At 41.6% G+C, this 22,493-nt stretch overlaps 1 protein-coding gene across 1 annotated transcript; it reads right to left on the bottom strand.

The window, feature by feature from the left end:
- Positions 1-15,466: 15,466 nt before the first annotated feature.
- Positions 15,467-16,936, bottom strand: LOC109906204 (selection and upkeep of intraepithelial T-cells protein 1-like). Its single transcript, XM_031793085.1, has 3 exons — positions 16,106-16,936; positions 15,771-15,984; positions 15,467-15,503 (listed from the first exon to the last, which is right to left on the bottom strand). The coding sequence occupies exons 1-3, from the start codon at positions 16,353-16,355 to the stop codon at positions 15,467-15,469; spliced, it is 501 nt and encodes a 166-aa protein (XP_031648945.1). The 5' UTR covers positions 16,356-16,936.
- Positions 16,937-22,493: the final 5,557 nt, after the last annotated feature.

Genomic DNA, 22,493 nt, shown 5'->3' with positions numbered 1-22,493 from the left:
TTAATCATGTAGATAACATGGGTGGTGTTTACCTACATAACACAGCCCACATGGACATTTAATCATGTAGATAACATGGGTGGTGTCTACCTACATAACACAGCCCACATGGACATTTAATCATGTAGATAACATGGGTGGTGTTTACCTACATAACACAGCCCACATGGACATTTAATCATGTAGATAACATGGGTGGTGTTTACCTACATAACACAGCCCACATGGACATTTAATCATGTAGATAACATGGGTGGTGTTTACCTACATAACACAGCCCACATGGACATTTAATCATGTAGATAACATGGGTGGTGTTTACCTACATAACACAGCCCACATGGACATTTAATCATGTAGATAACATGGGTGGTGTTTACCTACATAACACAGCCCACATGGACATTTAATCATGTAGATAACATGGGTGGTGTTTACCTACATAACACAGCCCACATGGACATTTAATCATGTAGATAACATGGGTGGTGTTTACCTACATAACACAGCCCACATGGACATTTAATCATGTAGATAACATGGGTGGTGTTTACCTACATAACACAGCCCACATGGACATTTAATCATGTAGATAACATGGGTGGTGTTTACCTACATAACACAGCCCACATGGACATTTAATCATGTAGATAACATGGGTGGTGTCTACCTACATAACACAGCCCACATGGACATTTAATCATGTAGATAACATGGGTGGTGTCTACCTACATAACACAGCCCACATGGACATTTAATCATGTAGATAACATGGGTGGTGTTTACCTACATAACACAGCCCACATGGACATTTAATCATGTAGATAACATGGGTGGTGTTTACCTACATAACACAGCCCACATGGACATTTAATCATGTAGATAACATGGGTGGTGTCTACCTACATAACACAGCCCACATGGACATTTAATCATGTAGATAACATGGGTGGTGTCTACCTACATAACACAGCCCACATGGACATTTAATCATGTAGATAACATGGGTGGTGTTTACCTACATAACACAGCCCACATGGACATTTAATCATGTAGATAACATGGGTGGTGTTTACCTACATAACACAGCCCACATGGACATTTAATCATGTAGATAACATGGGTGGTGTTTACCTACATAACACAGCCCACATGGACATTTAATCATGTAGATAACATGGGTGGTGTTTACCTACATAACACAGCCCACATGGACATTTAATCATGTAGATAACATGGGTGGTGTTTACCTACATAACACAGCCCACATGGACATTTAATCATGTAGATAACATGGGTGGTGTTACCTACATAACACAGCCCACATGGACATTTAATCATGTAGATAACATGGGTGGTGTCTACCTACATAACACAGCCCACATGGACATTTAATCATGTAGATAACATGGGTGGTGTTACCTACATAACACAGCCCACATGGACATTTAATCATGTAGATAACATGGGTGGTGTTTACCTACATAACACAGCCCACATGGACATTTAATCATGTAGATAACATGGGTGGTGTCTACCTACATAACACAGCCCACATGGACATTTAATCATGTAGATAACATGGGTGGTGTCTACCTACATAACACAGCCCACATGGACATTTAATCATGTAGATAACATGGGTGGTGTTTACCTACATAACACAGCCCACATGGACATTTAATCATGTAGATAACATGGGTGGTGTTTACCTACATAACACAGCCCACATGGACATTTAATCATGTAGATAACATGGGTGGTGTTTACCTACATAACACAGCCCACATGGACATTTAATCATGTAGATAACATGGGTGGTGTCTACCTACATAACACAGCCCACATGGACATTTAATCATGTAGATAACATGGGTGGTGTTTACCTACATAACACAGCCCACATGGACATTTAATCATGTAGATAACATGGGTGGTTTTACCTACATAACACAGCCCACATGGACATTTAATCATGTAGATAACATGGGTGGTGTTTACCTACATAACACAGCCCACATGGACATTTAATCATGTAGATAACATGGGTGGTGTTTACCTACATAACACAGCCCACATGGACATTTAATCATGTAGATAACATGGGTGGTGTTTACCTACATAACACAGCCCACATGGACATTTAATCATGTAGATAACATGGGTGGTGTTTACCTACATAACACAGCCCACATGGACATTTAATCATGTAGATAACATGGGTGGTGTTTACCTACATAACACAGCCCACATGGACATTTAATCATGTAGATAACATGGGTGGTGTCTACCTACATAACACAGCCCACATGGACATTTAATCATGTAGATAACATGGGTGGTGTCTACCTACATAACACAGCCCACATGGACATTTAATCATGTAGATAACATGGGTGGTGTTCTACCTACATAACACAGCCCACATGGACATTTAATCATGTAGATAACATGGGTGGTGTTTACCTACATAACACAGCCCACATGGACATTTAATCATGTAGATAACATGGGTGGTGTTTACCTACATAACACAGCCCACATGGACATTTAATCATGTAGATAACATGGGTGGTGTTTACCTACATAACACAGCCCACATGGACATTTAATCATGTAGATAACATGGGTGGTGTTTACCTACATAACACAGCCCACATGGACATTTAATCATGTAGATAACATGGGTGGTGTTTACCTACATAACACAGCCCACATGGACATTTAATCATGTAGATAACATGGGTGGTGTTTACCTACATAACACAGCCCACATGGACATTTAATCATGTAGATAACATGGGTGGTGTTTACCTACATAACACAGCCCACATGGACATTTAATCATGTAGATAACATGGGTGGTGTCTACCTACATAACACAGCCCACATGGACATTTAATCATGTAGATAACATGGGTGGTGTTTACCTACATAACACAGCCCACATGGACATTTAATCATGTAGATAACATGGGTGGTGTTTACCTACATAACACAGCCCACATGGACATTTAATCATGTAGATAACATGGGTGGTGTTACCTACATAACACAGCCCACATGGACATTTAATCATGTAGATAACATGGGTGGTGTTTACCTACATAACACAGCCCACATGGACATTTAATCATGTAGATAACATGGGTGGTGTCTACCTACATAACACAGCCCACATGGACATTTAATCATGTAGATAACATGGGTGGTGTTTACCTACATAACACAGCCCACATGGACATTTAATCATGTAGATAACATGGGTGGTGTCTACCTACATAACACAGCCCACATGGACATTTAATCATGTAGATAACATGGGTGGTGTTTACCTACATAACACAGCCCACATGGACATTTAATCATGTAGATAACATGGGTGGTGTTTACCTACATAACACAGCCCACATGGACATTTAATCATGTAGATAACATGGGTGGTGTTTACCTACATAACACAGCCCACATGGACATTTAATCATGTAGATAACATGGGTGGACATTTAATCATGTAGATAACATGGGTGGTGTTTACCTACATAACACAGCCCACATGGACATTTAATCATGTAGATAACATGGGTGGTGTTTACCTACATAACACAGCCCACATGGACATTTAATCATGTAGATAACATGGGTGGTGTCTACCTACATAACACAGCCCACATGGACATTTAATCATGTAGATAACATGGGTGGTGTCTACCTACATAACACAGCCCACATGGACATTTAATCATGTAGATAACATGGGTGGTGTTTACCTACATAACACAGCCCACATGGACATTTAATCATGTAGATAACATGGGTGGTGTTTACCTACATAACACAGCCCACATGGACATTTAATCATGTAGATAACATGGGTGGTGTTTACCTACATAACACAGCCCACATGGACATTTAATCATGTAGATAACATGGGTGGTGTCTACCTACATAACACAGCCCACATGGACATTTAATCATGTAGATAACATGGGTGGTGTTTACCTACATAACACAGCCCACATGGACATTTAATCATGTAGATAACATGGGTGGTGTTTACCTACATAACACAGCCCACATGGACATTTAATCATGTAGATAACATGGGTGGTGTTTACCTACATAACACAGCCCACATGGACATTTAATCATGTAGATAACATGGGTGGTGTTTACCTACATAACACAGCCCACATGGACATTTAATCATGTAGATAACATGGGTGGTGTTTACCTACATAACACAGCCCACATGGACATTTAATCATGTAGATAACATGGGTGGTGTCTACCTACATAACACAGCCCACATGGACATTTAATCATGTAGATAACATGGGTGGTGTTTACCTACATAACACAGCCCACATGGACATTTAATCATGTAGATAACATGGGTGGTGTTTACCTACATAACACAGCCCACATGGACATTTAATCATGTAGATAACATGGGTGGTGTTTACCTACATAACACAGCCCACATGGACATTTAATCATGTAGATAACATGGGTGGTGTCTTACCTACATAACACAGCCCACATGGACATTTAATCATGTAGATAACATGGGTGGTGTTTACCTACATAACACAGCCCACATGGACATTTAATCATGTAGATAACATGGGTGGTGTTTACCTACATAACACAGCCCACATGGACATTTAATCATGTAGATAACATGGGTGGTGTTACCTACATAACACAGCCCACATGGACATTTAATCATGTAGATAACATGGGTGGTGTCTACCTACATAACACAGCCCACATGGACATTTAATCATGTAGATAACATGGGTGGTGTTTACCTACATAACACAGCCCACATGGACATTTAATCATGTAGATAACATGGGTGGTGTTTACCTACATAACACAGCCCACATGGACATTTAATCATGTAGATAACATGGGTGGTGTTTACCTACATAACACAGCCCACATGGACATTTAATCATGTAGATAACATGGGTGGTGTTTACCTACATAACACAGCCCACATGGACATTTAATCATGTAGATAACATGGGTGGTGTCTTACCTACATAACACAGCCCACATGGACATTTAATCATGTAGATAACATGGGTGGTGTTTACCTACATAACACAGCCCACATGGACATTTAATCATGTAGATAACATGGGTGGTGTCTACCTACATAACACAGCCCACATGGACATTTAATCATGTAGATAACATGGGTGGTGTCTTACCTACATAACACAGCCCACATGGACATTTAATCATGTAGATAACATGGGTGGTGTTTACCTACATAACACAGCCCACATGGACATTTAATCATGTAGATAACATGGGTGGTGTTTACCTACATAACACAGCCCACATGGACATTTAATCATGTAGATAACATGGGTGGTGTTTACCTACATAACACAGCCCACATGGACATTTAATCATGTAGATAACATGGGTGGTGTTACCTACATAACACAGCCCACATGGACATTTAATCATGTAGATAACATGGGTGGTGTTTACCTACATAACACAGCCCACATGGACATTTAATCATGTAGATAACATGGGTGGTGTCTACCTACATAACACAGCCCACATGGACATTTAATCATGTAGATAACATGGGTGGTGTTTACCTACATAACACAGCCCACATGGACATTTAATCATGTAGATAACATGGTGGTGTTTACCTACATAACACAGCCCACATGGACATTTAATCATGTAGATAACATGGGTGGTGTCTACCTACATAACACAGCCCACATGGACATTTAATCATGTAGATAACATGGGTGGTGTTTACCTACATAACACAGCCCACATGGACATTTAATCATGTAGATAACATGGGTGGTGTTTACCTACATAACACAGCCCACATGGACATTTAATCATGTAGATAACATGGGTGGTGTTTACCTACATAACACAGCCCACATGGACATTTAATCATGTAGATAACATGGGTGGTGTCTACCTACATAACACAGCCCACATGGACATTTAATCATGTAGATAACATGGGTGGTGTTTACCTACATAACACAGCCCACATGGACATTTAATCATGTAGATAACATGGGTGGTGTTTACCTACATAACACAGCCCACATGGACATTTAATCATGTAGATAACATGGGTGGTGTTTACCTACATAACACAGCCCACATGGACATTTAATCATGTAGATAACATGGGTGGTGTCATGGGTGGTGTTTACCTACATAACACAGCCCACATGGACATTTAATCATGTAGATAACATGGGTGGTGTTTACCTACATAACACAGCCCACATGGACATTTAATCATGTAGATAACATGGGTGGTGTTTACCTACATAACACAGCCCACATGGACATTTAATCATGTAGATAACATGGGTGGTGTTTACCTACATAACACAGCCCACATGGACATTTAATCATGTAGATAACATGGGTGGTGTTTACCTACATAACACAGCCCACATGGACATTTAATCATGTAGATAACATGGGTGGTGTCTTACCTACATAACACAGCCCACATGGACATTTAATCATGTAGATAACATGGGTGGTGTTTACCTACATAACACAGCCCACATGGACATTTAATCATGTAGATAACATGGGTGGTGTTTACCTACATAACACAGCCCACATGGACATTTAATCATGTAGATAACATGGGTGGTGTCTACCTACATAACACAGCCCACATGGACATTTAATCATGTAGATAACATGGGTGGTGTTTACCTACATAACACAGCCCACATGGACATTTAATCATGTAGATAACATGGGTGGTGTCTTACCTACATAACACAGCCCACATGGACATTTAATCATGTAGATAACATGGGTGGTGTTTACCTACATAACACAGCCCACATGGACATTTAATCATGTAGATAACATGGGTGGTGTCTTACCTACATAACACAGCCCACATGGACATTTAATCATGTAGATAACATGGGTGGTGTTTACCTACATAACACAGCCCACATGGACATTTAATCATGTAGATAACATGGGTGGTGTCTACCTACATAACACAGCCCACATGGACATTTAATCATGTAGATAACATGGGTGGTGTTTACCTACATAACACAGCCCACATGGACATTTAATCATGTAGATAACATGGGTGGTGTCTACCTACATAACACAGCCCACATGGACATTTAATCATGTAGATAACATGGGTGGTGTCTACCTACATAACACAGCCCACATGGACATTTAATCATGTAGATAACATGGGTGGTGTTTACCTACATAACACAGCCCACATGGACATTTAATCATGTAGATAACATGGGTGGTGTCTACCTACATAACACAGCCCACATGGACATTTAATCATGTAGATAACATGGGTGGTGTTTACCTACATAACACAGCCCACATGGACATTTAATCATGTAGATAACATGGGTGGTGTCTACCTACATAACACAGCCCACATGGACATTTAATCATGTAGATAACATGGGTGGTGTTTACCTACATAACACAGCCCACATGGACATTTAATCATGTAGATAACATGGGTGGTGTTTACCTACATAACACAGCCCACATGGACATTTAATCATGTAGATAACATGGGTGGTGTCTACCTACATAACACAGCCCACATGGACATTTAATCATGTAGATAACATGGGTGGTGTTTACCTACATAACACAGCCCACATGGACATTTAATCATGTAGATAACATGGGTGGTGTTTACCTACATAACACAGCCCACATGGACATTTAATCATGTAGATAACATGGGTGGTGTCTACCTACATAACACAGCCCACATGGACATTTAATCATGTAGATAACATGGGTGGTGTCTACCTACATAACACAGCCCACATGGACATTTAATCATGTAGATAACATGGGTGGTGTTTACCTACATAACACAGCCCACATGGACATTTAATCATGTAGATAACATGGGTGGTGTTTACCTACATAACACAGCCCACATGGACATTTAATCATGTAGATAACATGGGTGGTGTTTACCTACATAACACAGCCCACATGGACATTTAATCATGTAGATAACATGGGTGGTGTTTACCTACATAACACAGCCCACATGGACATTTAATCATGTAGATAACATGGGTGGTGTTTACCTACATAACACAGCCCACATGGACATTTAATCATGTAGATAACATGGGTGGTGTCTACCTACATAACACAGCCCACATGGACATTTAATCATGTAGATAACATGGGTGGTGTTTACCTACATAACACAGCCCACATGGACATTTAATCATGTAGATAACATGGGTGGTGTTTACCTACATAACACAGCCCACATGGACATTTAATCATGTAGATAACATGGGTGGTGTTTACCTACATAACACAGCCCACATGGACATTTAATCATGTAGATAACATGGGTGGTGTCTACCTACATAACACAGCCCACATGGACATTTAATCATGTAGATAACATGGGTGGTGTTTACCTACATAACACAGCCCACATGGACATTTAATCATGTAGATAACATGGGTGGTCTTTACCTACATAACACAGCCCACATGGACATTCAATAATGTAGATAACATGGGTGGTGTATACCTACATACACAGCCCACATGGACATTTAATCATGTAGATAACATGGTTGGTGTTTACCTACATAACACAGCCCACATGGACATTTAATCATGTAGATAACATGGGTGGTGTTTACCTACATAACACAGCCCACATGTACATTTAATCATGTAGATAACATGGGTGGTGTTTACCTACATAACACAGCCCACATGGACATTTAATCATGTAGATAACATGGGTGGTCTTTACCTACATAACACAGCTCACATGGACATTTAATCATGTAAATAACATGGGTGGTGTTTACCTACATAACACAGCCCACGTGTACATCTAATCATGTAGATAACATGGGTGGTCTTTAACCAAAATAACACAGCTCACATGGCCATTTAATCATGTAGATAAAATGGGTGGTGTTTACCTACATAACACAGCCCACATGTACAATTAATCATGTAGATAACATGGGTGGTGTCTACCTACATAACACAGCCCACATGGACATTTAATCATGTAGATAACATGGGTGGTGTCTACCTACATAACACAGCCCACATGGACATTTAATCATGTAGATAACATGGGTGGTGTCTACCTACATAACACAGCCCACATGGACATTTAATCATGTAGATAACATGGGTGGTGTTTACCTACATAACACAGCCCACATGTACATTTAATCATGTAGATAACATGGGTGGTGTTTACCTACATAACACAGCCCACATGGACATTTAATCATGTAGATAACATGGGTGGTCTTTACCTACATAACACAGATCACATGGACATTTAATCATGTAAATAACATGGGTGGTGTTTACCTACATAACACAGCCCACATGTACATTTAATCATGTAGATAACATGGGTGGTCTTTAACCAAAATAACACAGCTCACATGGCCATTTAATCATGTAGATAAAATGGGTGGTGTTTACCTACATAACACAGCCCACATGTACATTTAATCATGTAGATAACATGGGTGGTGTCTACCTACATAACACAGCCCACATGGACATTTAATCATGTAGATAACATGGTTGGTGTTTACCTACATAACACAGCCCACATGGACATTTAATCATGTAGATAACATGGGTGGTGTTTACCTACATAACACAGCCCACATGTACATTTAATCATGTAGATAACATGGGTGGTGTTTACCTACATAACACAGCCCACATGGACATTTAATCATGTAGATAACATGGGTGGTCTTTACCTACATAACACAGCTCACATGGACATTTAATCGTGTAAATAACATGGGTGGTGTTTACCTACATAACACAGCCCACATGTACATTTAATCATGTAGATACATGGGTGGTCTTTAACCAAAATAACACAGCTCACATGGCCATTTAATCATGTAGATAAAATGGGTGGTGTTTACCTACATAACACAGCCCACATGTACATTTAATCATGTAGATAACATGGGTGGTGTCTACCTACATAACACAGCCCACATGGACATTTAATCATGTAGATAACATGGGTGGTGTCTACCTACATAACACAGCCCACATGGACATTTAATCATGTAGATAACATGGGTGGTGTCTACCTACATAACACAGCCCACATGGACATTTAATCATGTAGATAACATGGGTGGTGTTTACCTACATAACACAGCCCACATGTACATTTAATCATGTAGATAACATGGGTGGTGTTTACCTACATAACACAGCCCACATGGACATTTAATCATGTAGATAACATGGGTGGTCTTTACCTACATAACACAGCTCACATGGACATTTAATCATGTAAATAACATGGGTGGCGTTTACCTACATAACACAGCCCACATGTACATTTAATCATGTAGATAACATGGGTGGTCTTTAACCAAAATAACACAGCTCACATGGCCATTTAATCATGTAGATAAAATGGGTGGTGTTTACCTACATAACACAGCCCACATGTACATTTAATCATGTAGATAACATGGGTGGTGTCTACCTACATAACACAGCCCACATGGACATTTAATCATGTAGATAACATGGGTGGTGTCTACCTACATAACACAGCCCACATGGACATTTAATCATGTAGATAACATGGGTGGTGTCTACCTACATAACACAGCCCACATGGACATTTAATCATGTAGATAACATGGGTGGTGTTTACCTACATAACACAGCCCACATGGACATTTAATCATGTAGATAACATGGGTGGTGTATACCTACATAACACAGCCCACATGGACATTTAATCATGTAGATAACATGGGTGGTGTCTACCTACATAACACAGCCCACATGGACATTTAATCATGTTGATAACATGGGTGGTGTCTACCTACATAACACAGCCCACATGGACATTTAATCATGTTGATAACATGGGTGGTGTCTACCTACCTAACACAGCCCACATGGACATTTAATCATGTAGATAACATGGGTGGTGTCTACCTACATAACACAGGCCACATGGACATTTAATAATGTAGATAACATGGGTGGTCTTTACCTACATAACACAGCCCACATGGACATTTAATCATGTAGATAACATGGGTGGTTTCTACCTACATAACACAGCCCACATGGACATTTAATAACGTTGATAACATGGGTGGTGTCTACCTACATAACACGGCCCACATGGACATTTAATCATGTAGATAACATGGGTGGTGTCTACCTACATAACACGGCCCACATGGACATTTAATCATGTAGATAACATGGGTGGTGTCTACCTACATAACACGGCCCACATGGACATTTAATCATGTAGATAACATGGGTGGTGGAACAGGTAATAATGTCATTTATTTGGAACCGTGTTCCTGTATGTGGGTGGCAGAAACATTCACACTTCATCATATTGTAGCACTGGGCTCAACATCTGCATTTACAGCAACCAATCAGAAGAGGGCGGAAAAGAGCCTGGCTCGTTTTCTTTTGTGGCTGGAGGTTTGGCATGGACCAATGTGTTGCATAAGTTGCGACCTCTCCTATATACAATAAGTGGTGGGTTGTTAAATTTACCCGACCTCTCCTATATACAATACGGGGTGGGTTCTTAAATTTACCCGACCTCTCCTATATACAATACAGGGTGGGTTCTTAAATTTACCCGACCTCTCCTATATAGTAAGTGGTGGGTTCTTAAATTTACCCGACCTCTCCTATATAGTAAGTGGTGGTTTGTTAAAGTCAGCTGGCAGAACTGGGTCTGATAAAACATGACAATGGTTCTAAGGAGTTTTCTGTCTGTCATTCTGTGTATCTGTCTGTCTGTCATTCTGTCTGTGTATATATCTGTCTGTCATTCTGTCTGTGTATCTGTCACCCCTGCTGGTGAGATGATTTGAGAACACTGCTTGAAAATCCTTTTTTAAATAATTGAACCTTTATTTAACTTGGCAAGTCAGTAAAGAACAAATTCTTATTTCCAATGACGGCCAACGATGGACGATGCTGGGCCAATAGTGCGCCGCCCTATGGGTGATGTATGTTTAGAGACATGGTAGCTTCTTGACCAGCTCCAGGTATGTTTAGAGACATGGTAGCTTCTTGACCAGCTCCAAGTATGTTTAGTGACATGGTAGCTTCTTGACCAGCTCCAGGTATGTTTAGAGACATGGTAGCTTCTTGACCAGCTCCAGGTACGTTTAGAGACATGGTAGCTAGCTGGTATGCTGGACTGGTTGGACACATAGTTATGGCAAAGTTTGAATAAATAACTGACAACTAAAATAGTGCTTTCAATCATTTATATTTTTAGCTCAAATAACATTGTCTAATGTTGAATTGGAACATTTGAGTCACTTGGTTACATTTAAACAGCATGAGAACAAAACAACACACTCTCACAGGCTTCATTTTATTTATTTATTTATATTTAACCTTTCTTTAACCAGGTAGGCTAGTTGAGAACAAGTTCTCATTTACAACTGCGACCTGGCCAAGATAAAGCAAAGCAGTACGACACAAACAACAACACAGAGTTACACATGGAATAAAACAAACATACAGTCAATAATAAAGTAGAAAAAGTAGCAAATGAGGTAAGATAAGGGAGTTAAGGGAGTTAAGGCAATAAATAGGCTGTAGTGGCGAAGTAATTACAATATATCAATTAAACACTGGAATGGTAGATGTGCAGAAGATGAATGTGCAAGTAGAAATACTGGGGTGCAAAGGAGCAAGATAAATAAATACAGTAGGGGAAGAGCTGGAGCGCGTGCTACGAATGGGTGCTGCTATGGTGACCAGCGAGCTGAGATAAGACGGGGCTTTACCTAGCAAAAGACTTAGATGACCTGGAGCCAGTGGGTGAAGTGAGGGCCAGCCAACGACAGTGTACAGGTCGCAGTGGTGGGCAGTATATGGGGCTTTGGTGACAAAACAGATGGCACTGTGATAGACTGCATCCAATTTGTTGGTTAGAGTGTTGGAGGCTATTTTGTTAATGACATCGCCATCCGTTTGAATTAACACATGGAATCATATAATAACCCAAAATGTGTTAAACAAATCAAAACATTTTATATGAGATTCTTCAAAGTAGCCACCCTTTGCCTTGATGACAGATTTGCACACTTGGCATTCTCTCAACCAGTTTCATGAGGTAGTCACCTGGAATGCATTTCAATTAACTGGTGTGCCTTGTTAAATTAATTTGTGGAATTTCTTTCCTTCTTAGTGTGTTTGAGTCAATCAGTTGTGATGTGACAAGGTAGTGGTGGTATACAGAAGATATCTCTATTTGGTAAAAGACCAAGTCCATATTATGGCAAGAACAGCTCAAATAAGCAAAGAGAAACAACAGTCCATCACTACTTTAAGACATGAAGGTCAGTCAATACGGAACATTTCAAGAACTTTGAACGTTTCTTCTACGATGAAACTGGCTCTCATGAAGACCGCCACAGGAAAATAAGACCCATGGTTACCTCTGCTGTAGAGGATAAGTTCATTAGAGTTACCAGCCTCAGAAATTGCAGCCCAAATAAATGCATCAGAGTTCAAGTAACAGACACATCTCAACATCAACTGTTCAGAGGAGACTGCATGAATAAGGCCTTCATGGTCAAATTGCTGCAAAGAAACCACTACTAATGGACACCAATAAGAAGAGGAGACTACCTTGGGTCAAGAAACGAGCAATGGACATTAGACCGGTGGAAATCTGTCCTTTGGTCTGATGAGTCAAACTTGGAGATTTTTGGTTCCAACCGCCGTGTCTTTGTGAGATGCAGAGTAGGTGAACGGATCTCCACATGTGTGGTTCCCACCGTGAAGCATGGAGGAGGAGGAGGTGGTGTTTTGCTGGTGACAAAACTGTGAATTATTTAGAATTCAAGGCAACAACAACAAATCTGTGAAAGTAAATTGACGTAAAAAAAAAAAAGATCAAAGTTTACATATTTAAATCTTAAATATTGCCAGGCTGGTTTTCAATGCTGTTTCACAATTATTATAAATTTAAGCTTTAAAAAAAATAACATGCCAGACAAGCTAGACAAGACAGTGTTTGAATCAAATGTATGAATGGAGTGGAAATTAGCTGATTTTGTGATCTGTAAAGTAAGTTAATCTGTGTGTGCGGGAGACACATCGAAGCAGATGATAGTGAATATCATTAACTGGTTGGTCTATGCCAATGAATAGGAAAACATTACAAACGTATTAATAGGACTACGTTTAATTTGAAACAAATATCGCCTGAGGTAGAGTATATCATAAGCCGAATAACACACTACCTACCTAACTACCTACTGTATTCTTCATAGAAGTTTACATACACCTTAGCCAAATACATTTAAACTAAGTTTTTCACAATTCTTGATATGTTATCCTAGTAAAAATTCCCTGTCTTAGGTCAGTTAGGATCACCACTTTATTTTAAGAATGTGAAATGTCAGATTAATAGTACAGAGAATTATTTATTTCCAGCTTTTATTTCTTTCATCACATTCCCAGTGGGTCAGAAGTTTACATACACTCAATTAGTATTTAGTAGCATTGCCTTTAAATTGTTTAACTTGGATTAAATGTTTTGGGTAGCCTTCCACAAGCTTTCCACAATAAGTTGGGTGAATTTTGGCCAATTCCTCCTGACAGAGCTGGTGTAATGGAGTCAAGTTTGTAGGCCTCCTCGCTCGCACACGCTTTTTCCAGTTCTGCCGACAAATGTTCTATAGGATTGAGGTCAGGGCTTTGTAATGGCCACTCCAATACCTTGACTTTGTTTTCCTTAAGCCATTTTGCCACAACTTTGGAAGTCTGCTTGGGGTCATTGTCCATTTGGAAGACCCATTTGCGACCAAGTTTTAACTTCCTGACTGATGTCTTGAGATGTTGCTTCATAATATCCACATCATTTTCCTTCCTCATGATGCCATTTATTCTTCAGCTTGCAAGCCTCCCCCTTTTTCCTCCAAACATAACGATGGTCATTATGGCCAAACAGTTCTATTTTTGTTTCATCAGACCAGAGGACATTTCTTCTTAAAAGTATGATATTTGTCCCCATGTTCAGTTACAAACCGTAGTTTGGCTTTTTTATGCCAGTTTTGGAGCAGTGGCTTCTTCCTTGCTGAGCGGCCTTTCAGGTTATGTCGCTATAGGAATAGTTTTACTGTGGAAATAGATACTTTTGGACCTGTTTCCTCCAGCATCTTCCCAAGGTCGTTTGCTGTTGTTCTGGGATTGATTTGCACTTTTCGCACCAAAGTACGTTCATCTCTAGGAGACAGAACGCGTCTCCTTCGTGAGCGGTATGACGGCTGCATGGTCCAATGGTGTTTATACTAGTGTACTATTGTTTGTTCAGATGAACATGGTACCTTCAGGCGTTAAAGTAGTAGCTCCACCACATAACTCCACCTCACCAGGAAGTAACACCACCACACCAGGAAGTAACACTACCACACCAGGAGGTAACACTACCACACCAGGAGGTAACACTACCACACCAGGAGGTAACACTACCACACCAGGAGGTAACACTACCACACCAGGAGGTAACACTACCACACCAGGAGGTAACACTACCACACCAGGAGGTAACACTACCACACCAGGAGGTAACACTACCACACCAGGAGGTAACACTACCACACCAGGAGGTAACACTACCACACCAGGAGGTAACACTACCACACCAGGAGGTAACACTACCACACCAGGAAGTAACACTACCACACCAGGAAGTAACACTACCACACCAGGAAGTAACACTACCACACCAGGAAGTGTGACTTACCTTTCTGAAGGTCAATATCCCTTTTTTTATCAACAGGTAGAGACCTCCAGCTACAGCTACAGCTTCAACAAGAAATGCTCCAAGGACTGCTACAAGAACTGTCAGCCAGCAGGAATGACAAGTCTTAGGAAACATTTGATCTGAAACACAGGAAGTAGAATTATTACAATACCTAATGATTATTACACATGAAATGACTTTTAAAACAGGACATTTTTTACAGATAGTGCCTTCATTCAAATATCCAAAACAGACTCTCACCTGGAACATGAACCTGTCTCTCCTTCATGTGTTTGATCTCCAACTGTTGAACGCGACAGGTGAAGGTGTTGTTGTCAGAGTTCGGGACGATGACATGGCTTGTCACAGTGTAGCAGCCTTCACGGTCTCTGGACGTCTCTGTAGGTCCAGCAGCAGGGAGGACACGTTCCTGAGCGTCACACCACTCCATGACAGGCTCTGGGTAGCAGCCTTCAGCCTCACACCGCAGGACCACCTCATCGCCTTCCATTCTCTCAATTATGATAACTGGTCTGGACACAGCACCTATACAGATATACCACGGCTTTCAGCCAATCAGCATTCAGGTCTCAAACCACCTAGTTTATAATGTTTGTGATATCAGACCGTATGCCACAGCTTTCAGCCAATCAGCATTCAGGTCTCAAACCACCTAGTTTATAATGTTTGTGATATCAGACCGTATACCACAGCTTTCAGCCAATCAGCATTCAGGGCTCAAACCACCTAGTTTATAATGTTTGTGATATCAGACCGTATACCACAGCTTTCAGCCAATCAGCATTCAGGTCTCAAACCACCTAGTTTATAATGTTTGTGATATCAGACCGTATACCACAGCTTTCAGCCAATCAGCATTCAGGTCTCAAACCACCTAGTTTATAATGTTTGTGATATCAGACCGTATACCACAGCTTTCAGCCAATCAGCATTCAGGGCTCAAACCACCTAGTTTATAATGTTTGTGATATCAGACCGTATACCACAGCTTTCAGCCAATCAGCATTCCGGTCTCAAACCACCTAGTTTATAATGTTTGTGATATCAGACCGTATACCACAGCTTTCAGCCAATCAGCATTCAGGGCTCAAACCACCTAGTTTATAATGTTTGTGATATCAGACCGTATACCACAGCTTTCAGCCAATCAGCATTCAGGGCTCAAACCACCTAGTTTATAATGTTTGTGATATCAGACCGTATACCACAGCTTTCAGCCAATCAGCATTCAGGGCTCAAACCACCTAGTTTATAATATTTGGGATATCAGACCGTATACCACAGGTATGACAAAACAATACTTTTTTAAACTGTTCTGTTACCTTGGTAACCTGTTCTGTTACCTTGGTAACCAGTTTACAATAGCAATAAGGCAACACCGGGTTAGTAGTATATGGCCAATATACCACGGCTAATGGCTGTATCGTGTATAAGGACAGGCCATAGCCGTGATATATCGGCCATATACCACACCCCCCCGGGCCTTATTGCTTAAATATAACACAAGGGTCTGTTGATATTCTTGGACCTTTAAATTAAAAGAGGAACTAACAATTGATCACAGCATTGTACATGGACTTGGGTTAAGGTAAGTATGTAGTCTAACCAATCTACAGTATGTAACTAATACTCATCATGCAATGGACTTGACATTGAACTCACCCTTGATTTCATGAGATCTGTCTCTTAAGGGGGTTTGGGTGGTCAGCAGGTGTGTTGACTCACCAACAACGAGTTGAATGATGGTTTTCTGGTGGTTCAGCAGTGGAATGTAACAGGTGTAGTTTCCAGCATCAGAGAGTTTCACTCTGATCAACTTTAAACTAGTGTTGCCGTTCTCTAGTTCTTCTGTAAACAGTGAGATCCTTCCCCTGAAGACTGGATTCTGGAGCACAAGATCGTCCTTCTCATCTCTGTAAAGATGGACCTCTTTTGGTTTTTAGGTCCGGTCTCTGCCACTCTACCGACTGATTCACAGCACTGACGGTGTGTCTCAGGGTGCAAGGCAGGATGACGTCATCACCAACTAAGGCCACAATGGGTTGAACTGTCCGTGAGAAAAACAGATTACAGATTGATATACTTTGAGACAAAGCAAGAGATATTCAGCAAAAAAATAAACGTCCCTTTTTCAGGACGCTGTCTTTTAAAGATACATTGTAAATGAGGACTGCAGACATGGCCAGGGCAATAAATTGCAAAGTCCGTACTGTGAGACAGTGCTAAGACAGTACTACAGGGAGACAGGACGGACAGCTGATCGTCCTCGCAGTGGCAGACCACGTGTAACAACACCTGCACAGGATCGGTACATCCGAACATCACACCTGCAGGACAGGTACAGGATGGCAACAACACCTGCCCGAGTTACACCAGGAACGCACAATCCCTCCATCAGTGCTCAGACTGTTCGCAATAGGCTGAGAGAGGCTGGACTGAGGGCTTGTCGGCCTGTTGTAAGGCCGGTCCTCACCAGACATCACCGGCAACAATGTCACCTATGGGCACAAACTCACTGTCGCTGGACCAGACAGGACTGGCAAATAGTGCTCTTCACTGACGAGTCTTGGTTTTGTCTCACCAGGGATGATGGTCAGATTCGCGTTTATCGTGGAAGGAATGAGCGTTACACCGAGGCCTGTACTCTGGAGCGGGATCGATTTGGAGGTGGAGGGACCGTCATGGTCTGGGACGGTGTGTCACAGCATCATCGGACTGAGCTTGTTGTCATTGCAGGCAATCTCAACAGGGAAGACATCCTCCTCCCTCATGTGGTACCCTATCTGCAGGCTCATTCAGACTTCACCCTCCATCATGACAATACCACCATCCATACTGCTCGTTCTGTGCATGATTTCCTGCAAGACAGGAATGTCAGTGTTCTGCCATGGCCAGCGAAGAGCCCGGATCTCAATCCCATTGAGCATGTCTGGGACCTGTTGGATCGGAGGGTGAGGGCTAGGGCCATTCCCCCCAGAAATGTCCGGGAACTTGCATGTGCCTTGGTGGAAGAGTGGGGTAACATCTCACAGCAAGAACTGGAAAATCGGGTGCAGTCCATGAGGAGGAGATGCACTGCAGTACTTAATGCAGCTGGTGGCCACACCAGATACTGACTGTTACTTTTGATTTTGACCCCCCCTTTGTTCAGGGACACATTATTCCATTTATGTTAGTCACATGTCTGTGGAACTTGTTCAGTTTATGTCTCAGTTGTTGAATCTTATGTTCATACAAATATTTACACATGTTAAGTTTGCTGAAAATAAACACAGTTGACAGTGAGGACATTTATTTTCTTGCTGAGTATATTTACATATACATATGGAGAAAAAGTATTTGATGACCTGCAAAATCAGTGTGTGTGTGTGTGTGTGTGAGATATGGCCTTCCTTAGTTGACCGTTTTTTTTCTGGGAAAGGCTTTTAGCTCAACGCATACACACACCATTAGGGTGTCAGCTGTACTGAAAGCCTGAATAGAGGCAATCTCAACAGGGAAGACATCCTCCTCCCTCATGTGGTACCCTATCTGCAGGCTCATCCTGACATGACCCTCCATCATGACAATGCCACCAATGCCACCAGCCATACTGCATACTGGTCAATGACACAACACACACCTCAGAGACTCGTATAATAAAATGCAAATGAATTACTTAAAAATCATACAAATGTGATTTTATGGATTTTTGTTTTAGATTCCGTCTCTCACAGTTTAAGTGTACCCATGATAAAAATTACAGACCTCTACATGCTTTGTAATTAGGAAAACCTGCAAAAATCGGCAGTGTATCGAATACTTGTTCTCTCCATTTTGTGTGTATGTATATATATATATATATATATATACCCACACACACACAGCTTGTTACTGCAGACATTGATTACAAAGAAAAATACCTTGATGAATTATGAAGCCTTCGTTCACTTACAGACAGTAGTGATCCAAAGCAGCCCCCCCCCCCCCTTCAACTTTTCTCATCGGATCTACACGAATCACGTTGGTCACCTATCTTGGATTCAATGCGGTGAATTTCGCCTAAAGGTGACTAGTTTGCATCCCTGGTACGCGGACAGATTGCCTGGGTGGATATAATTAGTTGTGTAACGTTTATGAACGTGATCTGGTGAAGGATTTCGCTGGACATTGGTGTGCCAGCCGATTGGCCAGTACTGTCGTCGGACGGTGTGTCTCACAAATCCTGACCGGTCAACTAAAAGAGGTAAGCAGACACCTGTTGTGAAAAACTAAAGTTCTGCACATTGGAGTTATCCAAATTTAGTTTTGTGAGACACCTGTTTGATGTAAGTAACCAAATTCTATTAATTTATATTGGTAAAGGATCATAAGGATTACATAGTGGTAAATGCAATTTTGAACTGATCGATCGCTCTTATGGTATAACAACGAATGTAATGTACTAAATGGGTCGGTTGGTGTAACGCGTACCCAGTTGTTTGAATGACGGTGAATCGGATTGGTTAAAGGAATTCACTAGTGTGTGTGTGAGCAGGATCGCAATGTAACAATGAATGCTGTGTACTGGTGTGCATGAGGAAATGTTTCTGGTATAAATGGATATACTAGAAACATTGAGTGAGTGCAGTAACACTGGGATATTAGTGGGCGCGCTGTATCAGAGTGAATGATCTACGGATAAAATTTGCAGGCCAACAAATTAAAAAGACCTGTGTTACATTGGATGGTTGCTGAAGCATATGTAGTACATTAGATATTTCAGTTGTAGCTGGTATCAAGTATGAATGAAAGGTTTATAGATCCTTATAAGGGTTATAGTACCTGGTTATATTGCATAAGAGTAAGGGAGGATAAATAACTGCGCATTTTTATTTTTTAAATTAAGGATTCCAAATTTTGTTGATACATAGCTAAGGTTTTTGGTAAATAAGTATTTCATAGGATTTAATAAAATACGATAAAATAATGGCAAGTCAAGAGGCTGAGAAGGTGTTGAAAACTTTGAAGTCCACTTTAGAAATAATTGGTGGTAGAAGCGGGGAGAAAAGCTATACAGGGAGTGGACAGAAGAAGGCAGCATTGCCGTGCCCAACAGGCTCCCAGTCGACAGGGAGCCTGATTTGATATTGGAGACGCTAAAACGGAGAATAAGGAGAATCCTCGCTGGGAAAAAGCTTGTGCCTTTGAATTGGAATGTTTTCTGGGAATTGTCTGGCGTTGATGGCCATGAGAGCCTCACCAGGGTCAGGCACCCATCTCTCTCCTCATGAGATAATGACTGGTAGAGTCATGCCTGGCCCACCAAGGGAGGGAGGTCATATGCCCGCTCTTGATGTGCAACACATTTCTATGTCTAACTATGTAAGAGAGCTAACAAAACTTTCTGCAGCTCTCTCTGTTCAGGTTCGCAAGGTCCAGGAGAGAGAACTGCCGGAAGCTCCAGCACCACTGAAGGTAAAAGTTGGAGACTGGGTAAGGGTAAAGGTCCACAAGAGAAAGTGGCTGGAACCCAGGTGGACTGGTCTGTACGAAGTGAAGGCGGTTACTTCACACTCAGTCCAGGTCAAAGGTAAATTGGGCACCACCTCACACAATGTACACCAGCTCCAACCCCTTCCCGCACACTGACGGAAGTCAGAACTGACCTAAGTGGTCTGCATTCGGTCCCAAATTCTACATCTATTTAGCCAAGGAAAATGGGAGGTTCAGCCCCATACTCCCTGACTAAATCACACCTTTCCCCCTGGGAACGTTTGGGGATCTCGGGACCCCTGTTTGTTATTTTTCTTCTCATAGGAGGAGTCACTGTATGCAGACTCACATGGCCTATAGACCAACAGATGCACCCACTACAGATTCACACACTGAATTCTACTCTGCCAGGTGAAACTAACTCTCTCTCTCTTCCCTCTTATCTACCACAAGACCATACCGTTTCTAGGCGTGAGGTGGGGGTCACTAAGTTCCCCCCCAGGAGTTGAAGAGCACCACCTTGTGTTTGCCTTTCAATGCCACCACCACCGCTTGGAGCCTTTTGGGTCATGCGCGAAATAGTCTGGGGCTACCTGCCTGGACCTATTCCAGTTCTAACTGGTATATAACCAAAGGGGGATATGGTGAGTGGTCTTGGAAAAACCTGGTGGCGGAAACAGGATATGACTGGTCCAGTTATTCTAAGGGACGGGGTGTCCTTGCCTGGCGCAAACGGCTTACACTTTCACGCACTGGTTTTCAAATGAAGCTGATTGTACGACCTGGGACCACTATGGGTTGCCAGGTTTTTAGGTTGGCCCCATATGTGGATATCAGCAGGGCTGAAGTCTATTTCACACTATATATCTGCTTTACGCCACAACCACAGCCTACTTCTGTGACGGTGTGTGACGATATGGCAAAGCCACATACCCTACCCCAGCACAGGGATGGGTGGGGTTCTGCTGTTTTAGTGGTCACTACCCCTACCCCGGATGAGAACATTCGGGTTGCTACAGGTGTCTCAGGTTTGTCTAACAATTGGTTATTATTGACCGAACAAGCAGCCAATACAACCCCCACTAGTAGTTTGCATGGGTGCCAGACCATTGCTCCGCATTGTCCCGGCCACTGTCGAGATCGGATGTTTAATGCCCCTTATGGACAGAGACAA

This window comes from Oncorhynchus kisutch, linkage group LG16, assembly GCF_002021735.2.
Source record: "Oncorhynchus kisutch isolate 150728-3 linkage group LG16, Okis_V2, whole genome shotgun sequence".
Classification (NCBI taxonomy): domain Eukaryota; kingdom Metazoa; phylum Chordata; class Actinopteri; order Salmoniformes; family Salmonidae; genus Oncorhynchus; species Oncorhynchus kisutch.
The sequence above is the reverse complement of the archived record's forward strand: the minus strand, read 5'-3'. Positions and strand labels throughout refer to the sequence as shown.